Raw genomic sequence first — 13,246 nt, 5'->3', positions numbered from 1 at the left:
CGTCCCGAGAAGTCTCCTCAGATAGCTTATTCATTTGTAAATTGTGTTTGCAAAAAACGAATGCTTGAGAACATTAATGTAACAGTTATAGCTCTCATCTTTTTTACTGTTTCACTTAGATATATAATTCGAAAGGAGAAGCGTACTTATTGATACCAGTGCGATTATTGCAAGTGTATTCGATGTGCTTGTTTCAGTGTCCCCCCCCCCCCCCCTCTACAATAGTGCCTATTAGGGTGCTGTAGAATTTGTGTAAATAAATAACTCTATATGTGGGAAAGTGTTCTTATTGGCCAATTTTGTGGAGTCGAACTTTGCAGAAGAAGAAAATGTGCAACTTGCTCCACACTAAGCATTGAACTGAAAAAGTTGTACACCTGTCGCACGGAGGAAGATTATTTAGGAGTAGAAACTCCCATCAGCGCGGGCGCTCGCGTGCGACCAGATAACGTCACATTATTATGCGCCGATGGGGGCGCATGCAGTGGCGGCGCCTTGCGGCACGTCATGCAAGCAGCAGCGAAAAAAAAAAAAAGCAGCAGCCCGGCGGATCGGTGGTGCCGCTCGGGCGCGTTCTCTTCGGCGGCGCCCGTGTCTCCCGCGCTCAAAGTAGACGACACAGGCGTTCGGCGTTCGCTTTAGCGTGCACGCCGTAGCGTTGTTTTTGTGGGCCTTTAAGTCAAACAGTAACTGTTCTTGTCGGTGTCTGTTCGAGGGCCGTAATACTAACAGCGCTGATGCGTGCAGTGTACCCTTGTTCGGAAATTGCTAGCCTAAGATGGGATGCAGGTGGGATGCGTGAGTGCCCTCAGTAGAAGTTGTGAGGCGCGCGGCCGAACGGGAGCAACGCGCGCGGCCGCGAACGAGAGAAACACATGTGACCGGTTGCCTTGGCAACCAAGACGGCGGTAATTTCTTTCTCAGCCGCCAGGTGCCGCCAGCATGATAGTGGCTCCGCGGGCTTGTGACATTATCTGGTCGCCGCAACTGGCGGAGTTTCCACTCCTAAAGGTTTCTTGCTCCGTGACCTGTCGTCACGTAGAATATCTGATTGAGGAATCTTGATTGCCCCCTCAGGCCACGAGGTGTTGCAGCAGCTGTGCAGGCCCCATCGGAAAGGCCACGGCGCCCGCCGCCATATGACGAGGCGGTCACCCGGCTGGCGGCTGGCGCCCACCACTTCCCTCGAAGCAAGGAGCCGCTGCAGGGCCTGGGTGAGTCGCCCAGCAAGCAGCAGCAGCCTGACGACGACTACTCGGAGCTGCTCAGGGTGGTCAGCCTGCAGAGGGAGCGACTGCACAACACCCATGAGGAAGTGGCCCAAAAAGATGCCGGTCAGTCTGGAAAGGACTTGCAACATGCATAGCCTATCGTTCCTTCAACCCTGCCTTGAACAAGCTCCTCGGTGGTGCTTTGTCTCTTCTAGCAATCTCATGGACCAGCCTGTTTTTCGGTGCTTAGTCGTGCTTTTGGAAGATGGCAATCCATGGTACAGCTCAAGCGCAGGTGAACTTATTCTTTCTGAGGAAGTAAAACGTGTTGACAACAAGAGTCTTTGAATATAATTTGGCCATTTTTTTGTCAGAATTTGGGATAATAGCATGGCACGGAAGGGATCACACTTATTTCACACTTGGTCAGCTTAGGAAATGAAAACCACATTACTGGTACACGTGATTGCACAATAGCACATTGCTGCTAACAAAGGCAAATCACAAGCGAAAAATTTTAGTCATACCTTGAAAACATGGATATAACCAAGCAAATCTAAAATTTGGCTGGTCAAGTTTTGTTTCAGTGAACGTCCTCCCGCTATAACAAAGCCGAAAATGCAAGATTTGACACGGTGTCATCCGTAGCAACATTTTGTTTGCACATTGGTAAAAATATTTATTCTGGTAGGGAAAATGTCAGGTACCGTCCTGGCCAGTTTTTTTCCCGTTCCCACAGCACTGGCCCTGGAAGCGATAAGAGCCGTCAAAATGATGAAACAATGTGCCACTTGGTTTTTCAGGCAGATCTCAGCAAAGTTGCTGCCACGACGCCTGCACACTTTTGCCAGAGAAGCGGCACCAGTTAGGCCTAGCAGCTTTAGCAGTATTGCCATGATGTAAATTTTTCTCCAGGTGGTGGATCATTGTAAGGATGCACGCACTCTATGTGTCGTCGTGGCAACAGTTTCACCGGGCTGACTGCAAAATGCATGGCAGTCTTGCTTGCTTAAAAGCAATGCTGAACTGCTTTTTATCCAAGTCGAGAATGCATTTGACATTAAAACACACTGTTTAAAAAATACTTTGTAGCCAAAAGTACTTCAATGCATTCAGCAGAAGCGGAGTTATTGACAATCAAAGTTTGCCTTCGCAACACTCCCGCTTCTTCTTCTATAGGGAATAGGTTTGGGCATGTCGGTAATTCATCGTTATACAGTAATACCTCGTTAACTCAAACTCGCGTATCTCAAAAAATCGGCTAATTCGTAGTTTTCCACGGCACCAAATTATTTCTCGTACGTGCAATGTATTTATTGCCCTTTATCTCGAAGTACTTTTGGGCCAAATTGCTGATATCTTGAAATATTCACCGAGAGTGGAACAAAAACTCCGTCGCTGGACCGTTTAACAAGCTTCGCACGAGGCTGCCACGCCTACCACAAAGCAGACGCTTTCCCCGAACGTGAAGTCAGCCCTAGCAGCACACCAACTTTGTCAAGCAACCATGTAGCACGTCATGTTATGCGAGAGACACGTGCACATGCTTGCGCAAAGGCAGGCCTGCAAAATAGCAAGCTTGATGCAGTTTGTTTTGTTAGCTTTATGCAACGCGAGTGATTTACCATCAGAGGTGCGATTTCCGTTCAATTTTATTCTACGCAACGCGCGTGGCACGAGTACACGCGATGCGAGCAGGATGTACCGGCGACAGGTGAATTTACTGACACCGGAATCGCTTGGATAGCTACAAACGGAGGGGATGGTGAAGACGATGGCTACGACGACGAAGGGCCTCGAGAGGGGCCAACATCATCCTAAACAAGAAACGTGCTTCGCTTGCTGGAAAATAAAGGAGGCAACGATCGGCTCATGTGATGTGTGAAGCAGCTCGAGGATGCCTTTCTAGGTCCAAGTGCTACCGTGAAGGCTTACGCAGTTTTTTCTGCACCTAATATACTGCAGTACTTTGCTTGCATTATCAATGCACCTTGCGCCGCCATCCGCACTAGTTTGTGTCGCCGCAGCGCTGCCGTTTGTACTGGCCGGATCAAGTGTCATAACACTGATAATGACACCGGGCTGTGTGGAGATGAGCGAGTGGCACACTGCTTATGCATACTTAAACAACTATAGGAGGAGTTTCTGCTTGAATGTTTTTTCTTCGAAACGTTTACGAAGAACTTGAAAAGCTGGTCAGGAGTGGTGAATTTTTTTGAAAGAACTCGACTTTTCACTGCAGTTTCTGCAACTTTGCTTATCTCGAAATTTTTTCCTGTTTTTACTGCTTCGAGTTAACGAGGTATTACTGTACATAGCGGAGTAAGAACAAAGGAGAGGTCGAGACAGAACAAGCGCAGAGACCAAACCAGCGCTTGTTCTGTCTCGACTTGTCCTTTGTTATTACTGCACTATGTATTCTGTAAAACCTTCCTCTGTGCCTTGCACTTTGAAGGCTACGGTGGAGTGGGGTGGTGCCCACAACACTCTGCCTACTGAATGTCACTGTAGCGCACAGTTGATTTTGGACGTTCACAGCATCATTAATTGAAGCTGCCACCGCCATCGTTTTGATTATCTTTCAGCCATGAACCAGTGGTCTTGTATGCTGATCTGCTGGCAGCCCTATAATTGTGCTGTTGTTAAGTCTAACCGCTTCTATGTTCACTATCAAGCTTCCTGCTGTTCGGTGGCATGCTTTTTTATTTAAAGGATGCGCTGCTATCGGCTAGGATGCCAACTCCGCCTTCATTATCTTTGCCCATAGCGTAGAAGTGCAGAAAGCACAGCAAGGGACTAAGTAGGGGTGTACAAATACCGAATAGCAGATTTCGAAATGATTATCAAATCTCAGAAAACTTTGAGCAAGAAAGTATGGTTGTGCACATGCTCAGGAGTCTCCTAGCATTGCATAAGAATATTGCAAGCTGTCAGCTTTCATCACAGCTCAATTCTAGTATATGAAGGTCTGGAAAATATAATAGAATTTGTGTTCAGTAGAATCGTGTTCTCCAAAACTAATGAATTGGTTACATTCTGTTGTACTGAATACGAAGAAGGTTCTCAGTTTATAATAGTCGACCTGTGTTTTGTGGCAATATTTTATTTATTGACACAAATTTTTTTCTTTCCGGTTTTTAAAATATCGAAGGGCCAAACCAAATTTATGGCAGTTGGGTTATTTTCGAACCCACAACTGTTGAGCAAATGGCATCCCTCGGTGTATAGCCTTCAGTGTAGGCATTGTGATGGTATAGCAGACTTAGTCCAGATGGTTTGGACCTGTCCTAACTTTGATGAGCCAGATAGACGCAGAGAATCCTGGGAGTCCTTGCTACTCAACGAATAAGAAAATGCTCAATGGCAAGTCATCGGTCTCGCCCTGACCGCCGCCGCGTCCCAAGGGATCCCGGTCGACGGTTAGGGAGGATTAGCGTGGGCTTAGGCTGAAGCCTCTACCCCGTCATCTATTTGACGGGTGCAAATAGTCACCTCTCTCTCTCTCTCTCTTGGGTTATCTTAAGGCCAATCTGCGCAACAGACATAAGTACCACGCGTCACATGACTTAATCACGGTTACGCATGTAGCCGGTGGTAAAGAGCAGTCGCAGTCTGCACGTTTCATTGTCAGGTTCGGCGTGATTTTCCACCTGTCAACGGTTCTGAAATTTGGAGGGTTCAATTAGGCCAAATGGGGGGGGGGGCTGAGGCAGTGTGGCTGTGACAAAAAGTCACAGGCCTGTGCGGCACACACAGCACAGTCACGGTGTAAGCTTGTGGAGCGGCTCAAGAGTAGCTCCAATTTGGGCACCACGCACAACAGGGTCTTCGTGGCAGTCTGTTCGCCTCGTTTTGATTAGAACGATCTGAAATGTCCGCCCGGCGTTGACGGCGAGCTGCGGCTTGTAATGCTCTCTGCACAGCAGTCTGCTGAGCCCAATGAAGCCTTACAACTGCAGCTTACTATCGGGCATGCTGCGTTTGCAGGCATCATAACTAGATGGCGCCACCATACTGGCGGAGGCTGGGGATCAAATTTTTTTTTTTTTTTTTTTTTTTGATTTGATTGCGCGCGCCTCGTCTGCATGGCATCTCGTCGTCTGCGCCTGCGCACAATGTGTTTGCAGGCTAAGGGCCTTAACTAGATGGCGCCACCATACTGACTGAGGCTCGGACCGTCTGCGCCTGCTTTAAAAGGCATTTTTCCGGCGCCCGATAGTGCTTGCGTGGCTCAGTGGTAGAGTATCTGGCTCCCACGCAGCGGGCGGGGGTTCGATCCCGGCGGGAACCGGGCACTTTTTTTCGCATTTCCAGCGATAGCGGTTATGTTCGCTGGCGGCGGCGACGGCAGCGGACACCATTGCAAACCGAAACGGCTATTGGAATGAGCCCATAACAGCTTATGCTGTAAAATTTATCGCTGGCCGATGTGGTAACAGGCCGCAAGCCGTGGCAGAATGCTTGCCGCTAATGTTTCTACAGCAGTTATCGAGGGCTGTTGAAGCGACGTGAAGCTCGTCGCCGTGTCTATCGGCGGCTAGCTGCTGTTTTTACAGTTTCCTCTGTCTGGGTCATGTTATCATTTCGATCGGCCCTGTCATCGACCTGGATGTACCTTGTACCGGCAGCCGCGGTGCCATTCTGCGAATTCCGGGCGCTGTGTGTGTGATCCCCATGTCATGCCGGCGGGCGCTCACAGTGACTAATTCCGCTAACATCCGCACCGTGCTCGGCGCTCCTTTTGCGCCAAAAACAAAGTGAAATCCTCATTTGGGCATCAAGGCTGAGGGGCTCCGTGGTGCACGCGCCGTGGCACTGCGCGGGTCTCTACACTGAATATATAGAAAAACCGAATAGTAGATATTCGATTTGCGAATTGAACTATTCGCACGTTCGCTACTCGATTCGGTGAGATTCTAGTTCCTAACGGCGGTATTGCGTAGCGTGTGAAATGTAGGAAAAGGGGACAGAGAAAGGTAAAGAGCGCTCTTTGCTCTCCTCTGTCCTTTTTTCCTACATTTCGCACGCTGCACAATACCGCCGTTATATACATTGAGCATTATTCACACGCTTTATATTCGCATCTGTACATTCTCATCACCGTTTTGGGAACTGGTTTTGGGGCTCTCGCTCGAGAGAATAAATGAGAGTCTGACTGCCTAAACCTCTTCTCACAAGTGGTGGAATGTGCTGTCCGGTTTCTTCGTCCTCTCGCTGTCGGTCTCTCTCCAGCTTCACCGACACTACATCCCTGGAGCTCCGCTCGGGTCACCGCCTCTACCAACTGCACTCGACCATGTCTCAAGACCAGCAGGCCACTACTGCAACATCCACCTTGCCTTCTCCGGCGGCAACCCCTGCTTGGACGATCACCACCCCTCAGAAGGACCCACCGGTGTTTGCTGGACTTCCCGGTGAAGACTGGTTGGGGCTATACGAGTGCGTGAGTGACTTTAACCACTGGAACGAATCTGCAGAACTTGGGCACGTCGCCTTCTACCTCACCGGCGTCGCCAGAACTTGGTTTTATAACCATGAGCTCGATTTTGTCAACTGGAGCACGTTTAAACACCACCTATGCCAGATTTTCGAGAACTCTTCTGTCCGCTCAGATATCGCCAAGAAGAAGCTTGCTGAGCGTGTTCAGCACTCGGGCGAGTCTTACACTTCGTACATAGAGGACGTGCTGGCTCTCTGCCGCCGCGTGAACACCTCAATGCCAGAGAGTGACCGTGTACGCCACCTGCTCAAGGGTATTGGGCCTCTGGCATTCAATGCTCTTGTAGTGCTGAACCCCACTACTGTCACCGACATTATCAGTACGTGTCAGCGCCTCGATGAGCTTAATATGCTTCGCTTACACCCTGACACATCCGATTTCAAGGCGTCCAACGACAGCGAGCTACGTGCCCTGATTCGCTCCATCATCAGTGAGGAAAATGCACGCCCACGCATCGTCTACCCTTCCTGAGGTCCATATGACCCCTCCTGGTGGCGGCCTCCGCTATATCGTGAGGGAAGAAATAGCTGCCGTGACCTGTCCGCAAGTCCCGAGCCCGCAACCCATCCCTACGCCCACTTATGCCCAGGTTGCCTCTATAGTGCCACCCTCCCAGCAGCCATCACAGCAGGCATCTGCGCTGCACGGGTCTCTGAATCCTATCACTACAAGACCACCACCTCTTCCGGAAGTCTTACAATGCATGGAGCCCACCTCGACCTGTTTGCTACTATTGCGGCATCCGTGGCCACATTTCAAGGTTTTGCCGACGCCGTCTGCAAGATGAAAGGCGTGGCTATGACGGGTTTGAAAGGGATGCGTTTTCTGGCCCTATACCACAATGGCAGCGTTCTTACTACGATTATTATCCGCGACGTTCCCCATCTCTGCAGGAATTCAATGCTGCCAGTTCATTGCGTTTCCCACGCCGTCGCTCTCCATCACCGATGCAGCGCTCCTCTTCGACCGGCTACTTCGTCCTCCGATCACCGCCCGGAAAACTAAATAGTGCAGCTTCAGGAGGGAAAGCTGCATCCTTTGGACAACTTGAAACGCCTCCGACGCGCCCGTCAAATGTACTTGTGGTGTTTGTTGAAGGTATACGGACTGAAGCCTTGGTTGACACGGGTGCATCGCTTTCCGTTATTAGTACTGAGTTGTGTTCTCGGTTGCGAAAAGTGAAGACACCATATAATGGCCCTCCCCTTCGTTGTACTAATGCAGTTCTTGTTCAGCCCTCCAGTGTTTGCACTGCCCGTGTTTTCATTGATGGCATCCTTCACCACATTCAGTTTGTGGTGCTATCTTCGTGTACCTACGCGATGATCTTGGGATGGGACTTCCTGTCCTCCGCTTCCGCTTTCATCTCTTGTCGTCAGCACATTATTCATATGGCGGACACAATCTTCGTCCGCTGTCGATGCTCACAGCCTATGTTTTGTGAGCATATTTTAACGCTGACCTCCGACACTATTGTTAAGGGTGATGTGTTCCTCGCACCCAGCAGTCACTGCATCTCTGGTGGCCTTAGCATTACTCCTAGCCTGGTGCGTTTTCAGGACGGTAGAACGTTCGTCGCTGTTCATAACCCTGCTTCTTCGCCAGTTGTGTTACGCTGTTCCCTTCCCTCGTCGGAGTGTTCGGGTCTGTGATCAGTGTGAGGTGACTCTGTTCCATTAGTGTTTCTAGCTGGAGACCCTTCCAGTCCTGCCTCTGATACCCCCATAGCGTGTTCTGAGCGTTGAAATCGCCCATGATTACCAGAGGGCGGTCTTTGGCAAGGCGGAGAGTGTCCCTGAAGAGTTTGTCAATGTTTGCCCGCCTTTGGCTGGGGGGGCAGTAGACGTTTAGAACAAAGGCACTCTTTGTCTGATTGCCTTTGTAGATGAATTCTAGGAGTACGTGTTGTACGTCTACGTCGTGTATAGATTTGTGTTGTATAGTTGTTATGTTTTTGTCTACGAGTGTGGCTACCTTCCATTTGTCGTCTTGACTTGCGTGGTATTCCTCGTAGCCATGTAGTGTTGGTCGGGTACCGGGCTCTTGTAGGGCTATGACCCCTGGCGGCTTTGAGGATTGAGCGATCAATTGTGTCAGTAGCCCTTTTTTCCTTCGGTACCCACGGCAGTTCCATTGCCAAATTTCTAAGTTTTCTTTGACTTGCTTGTGTGGTCTAGGCATTGTTGGGTGTGGTGGTCGGTGATGTTATGATCGGTGATGGGTTTTGTTGTACGTTATGTCCTGCCGCAGGTGTGACTTTGCAGAGGTTCTGTCGTAGTGTTTTTCGCAGTTTTATTGAGTGAAGCTGTCCCTTAAGCTTGCTGTCTACAGCGGCTTCCATGTGCTTGATTGCTGCCTCTGTGCGTTGTAGGGCAGTCTGTGTTATTTGTTCCAACTGGGGTCAACTGGGTCACGTCACCTCCAGTGCATCGACCCGCCCCTGCACGATCACGGAAGCGGAAGAACTGGCCATCGCGTTAGCCATCCGCGAAGGTCAACACGCAAGCAAACCACAGACGATCCTCACGGACTCTCAGCAGGCCTGCCGCAACTTCCTAGAGGGAAGAATCGCAAGACCTGTGGCACAAGTCCTAGCCCAAATACCCAAGGAGGACACTGACGACAACACCATCATAACCATCATTTGGATACCGGGTCACGCTGCCATCACGGGTAACCTGTATGCCGACAGAGCAGCTCGAGAATTTGCACATAACCGAGCACTCATCACGCCGACTGCAGATGACCCTGACCCAGTTGACCCCGAGTATTCAGCAATCCTGAACTACCACAGAGGGAGTCGCTTGCGATATCCCCCACCCCATCGAATACTAAAGACGGAGGATGCCGCTGCCTGGCGTAGGCTCCAGACAGGCACTTACACGAACCTACACATATTACATCGCCTGCACCCCACAGCCTACAGGGACGAATGCCCGTGGTGTGGGGCCACACCAACCCTATACCACATTACGTGGGAGTGCACGCTACACAACATAGAACACCATGACACGAACACCACGAGGGAGCAATGGGAGGCACTGCTGTCCAGCTCGGCCCTCGACGACCAGCTCAAGCTGATCCAGAGAGCAGAGAAGATGGCAAGAGCCAGCGGAGCCCTGGACTAGGGCCCCCGACCATTAGCGATGCCCCATTGGGGCAAGACAAAACTATATTTGAATTAAAGTTTATCTATCTATCTATCGCCAGTTGTGCTCTCGCAGGGTGCCACTGTGACTTGCTTTACTGACACCGAACCTCTTTCGCTGGTCCCTCTCCACACCGAATCACCACTTTTGCCTACCACAACTGATGATCATGCTGCTGCCGCTGCTTTAAAGGACGCGATAAATCCCGATCTGACTGCCGCGCAGAAAGAAGACCTTTTGGCCTTACTTCAAAAGCACAGCGCCTTATTTGACGTTAACTCCAAACTTCTGGGGCGCACTTCGGTCGCAGTGCATCGCATTGAAACCGAAGGCAGTTCTATTGTACACCGCTGCCCGTATCGCGTGTCTTCCGCAGAACGGAAAATCATTGCGGACGTTGACGACATGCTTAAAAGAGACATCATTCGGCCATCGTCCAGTTCTTGGTCGTCTCCTGTTGTGTTGGTCTGCAAGAAAGACGGCTCTGTACGATTTTGTGTTGATTATCAAGCACTTAATAAGATCACGCGCAAAGACGTATATTTGATGCCAAGAATCGACGATGCCATTGACTCCCTGCAGGGTGCTGAATATTTCTCAAGTCTAGACCTGCGATTTGGGCACTGGCAAATACCCATGGACAAAGCGGACAAGGACAAGACAGCCTTTGCAACGCCTGATGGGCTCTACAAATTCAACGTCATGCCCTTCGGTTTATGTAATGCTCCTGCAACATTTGAACTCATGATCGATACAGTTTTACGCGGCCTTAAGTGGAAGACCTGTCTGTGTTATTTAGATGACATCGTTATTTTTTCTACAACTTTTCGTCAGCACCTCGAGCGTTTGGACGAAGTTTTCACGTGCATTTCCAATGCTGGACTCCAACTCAACACAAAGAAATGCCATTTTGCCCAAAAGAACATAAAAGTGTTGGGGCACCTTATCAGTAAAGATGGCGTTCGACCAGATCCCGACAAGGTTGCTGCCGTGCTTCACTTCCCTCGCCTCGAAAATCAAAAACAATTAAGAAGCTTCTTGGGCCTGGCATCCTACTTCCGCCACTTCATCAGTCATTTTGCTGCCATGGCGTCGCCGCTGTACATGTTGCTGATGTCGGGCATTGCTCTCACTTGGACAGACGACTGCGAGCGTTCTTTCCAAGCCCTCAAGCAAGCCTTAACAACCAACCCTGTTCTCTGTCACTTCGATGAGCACGCACCAACTTGTTTGCACACCGATGCTAGTGGCCATGGGATCAGTGCTGTCCTTCTACAGCGTGATACCACTACACGAGAGAGAGTCGTTGCTTATGCCAGTCGCGCATTAACGGCTGCCGAAAAGAACTACTCGATAGCAGAGCAGGAATGCCTCGCAGTAGTTTGGGCCATACAAAAGTTTCGACCATATCTTTATGGACGCCACTTCACAGTCATAACCGACCACCATGCCTTATGCTGGTTGTCATCAATGAAAAATTTGTCTGGACGCCTTGGTCGCTGGGTGGTCCGTTTACAAGGGTACAATTTTGACGTCTACAAGTCTGGGAAAAAGCATCAAGATGCCGACGCTCTGTCTCGTTGCCCCCTGCCACTATTATCTTCGTGCACGTCTCTCCATTGCTCGCAACTTGATTATGAGACTAAGTCTCCACTTACGTTATTACCTCTAGCGGTTACTGACACGTCATCTTCTAGTAGCGGAACTCAGAGCCTTCTGATCCCTACTGCAGCAACATCATCCAACGCCTGTGCGGTACTATTTCTGCACCAAATGCCCGATTACGTCGACAACTGCGACTATTTAAGCTTGACAACGATGTGCTGCATCGCTACATTTACAACACCGACTGCCACCGCTGGGTACCTGTTCTTCCACATTCGATGCGCACACAAATCCTTGAAGCCTTTCACGATGACATCTGCTGGCCACTTGGGTTTCCACAAAACATACCACCGCGTTAGGAGCTGTTTCTTTTGGCCGGGCATGTCTACCTTTGTGGCCAAGTACGTCGCTTCTTGCGTGCTGTGTCAACGGCGGAAACAACCGACTACGCCTCCTGCTGGCCTTTTACAGCCCATCCCATGTCCCGAGACACCGTTTGCCATCGTTGGAATCGACCTGGTCGGACCTCTGCCCATAACACCAGCAGGTCATCGATGGATCGTGACAGCTGTCGACCACCTCACACGGTACGCAGAGACAGCACCTCTACGCTCTAGTTCGGCCTCAGACGTTGCTGGCTTCTTTCTGGATGCCATTGTGCTGCGTCATGGTGCACCTCGTGTACTGTTGAGTGATCGCGGCAAGACTTTTATGTCACAAATGATCGAAGAAGTACTCAGAGCTTGTGGCACAGTTCATAAGACGACATCCGCATACCAACCTCAGACAAATGGCTTAACAGAGCGATTTCATCGCACACTAACAGATACGATATGAATGTATATCGGGTCAAGCCATGACAACTGGGACAACTTTTACCGTGAGACATTTGCTCACAACACTGCTGTCCAACGAACTACAGGGTACTCGCCTTTCTACCTAGTTTACGGCCGTTCGCCGACATTCACCATCGACGCCGCTTTCTTAACTGCCCCAACTAACACCTCGGCCAGTATACCAGAACAGTTCATCTCGCAACTTTTCGAATGTCGTGACCGTGCTCGCTTCAACACAGAAGTCAGTCAACTAGACCGTAAGCAACGTTACGACATCTCTCGTCGAGACATCACCTTTCGTCCTGGAGATGAAGTGCTCTTTTGGACGCCCATTCGTACACCCGGTTTGTGGGAGAAGTTTGAATCGCACTTCCTTGGCCCCTGCATTGTTAATGAACAAACATCCCCAGTGAACTATCGCGTTACTCCCGTCAAGGTTTCTTCCGACCATCGTTATCGTGGTTCGGAGATCGTTCATGTTTCACGTCTCAAGCGATTCGTTCGGCGCCTCCCTCCTGGCTAAGCTGCGGCCTGGCTGGCCGCTTGTGCACGCGGGTACATTAGTGTGAGCATTAGTCATACGCTTCATATTCGCATCTGTACATTCTCATCATCACCGTTTTGGGGCCTGGTAGTGGGGCTCTCGCTCGAGAGAATAAATGAGTCTGACTGCCTAAACCTTGTCTCACAATATACATTTTTTTTTCCGGTGCCAGGCGCAATTCCATGCCTGAAAATGTAGTGGACTGGAGGAGGATTCGAACTTACAACCTTCAAATTAGAAGCCCTGTATTCTACCTCTGCTCCACGCCACAGTTACAGCTGTCTACTAATTTGCTATCACAATCAATGCTTTGCCTCATGGGCAAAACTGCGACTTTTTTTTTTTTTTTTGACGTTTATCACTCGCTTTTTGCAATAACATTGTTAGACATTGCGACCAAA

At 49.9% G+C, this 13,246-nt stretch overlaps 1 protein-coding gene across 2 annotated transcripts in view; it reads left to right on the top strand.

Annotated features, from left to right (window-relative positions):
- The window catches only part of LOC119451019 (ras association domain-containing protein 8), an 86,931-nt gene that overhangs the window by 47,575 nt on the left and 26,110 nt on the right, over window positions 1-13,246 (top strand). For both annotated transcript variants that reach the window (XM_049666775.1, XM_037714455.2), the window contains exon 3: window positions 1,078-1,334. In XM_049666775.1, the coding sequence (XP_049522732.1) occupies window positions 1,078-1,334 (257 nt within the window). The remainder of the gene's footprint in view (window positions 1-1,077; window positions 1,335-13,246) is intronic.

The sequence above is a fragment of the Dermacentor silvarum genome, chromosome 4, assembly GCF_013339745.2.
Source record: "Dermacentor silvarum isolate Dsil-2018 chromosome 4, BIME_Dsil_1.4, whole genome shotgun sequence".
Taxonomy (NCBI): Eukaryota; Metazoa; Arthropoda; class Arachnida; order Ixodida; family Ixodidae; genus Dermacentor; species Dermacentor silvarum.
Note: the sequence above shows the minus strand (reverse complement) of the source record. Positions and strands in the feature narration are given on the sequence as shown.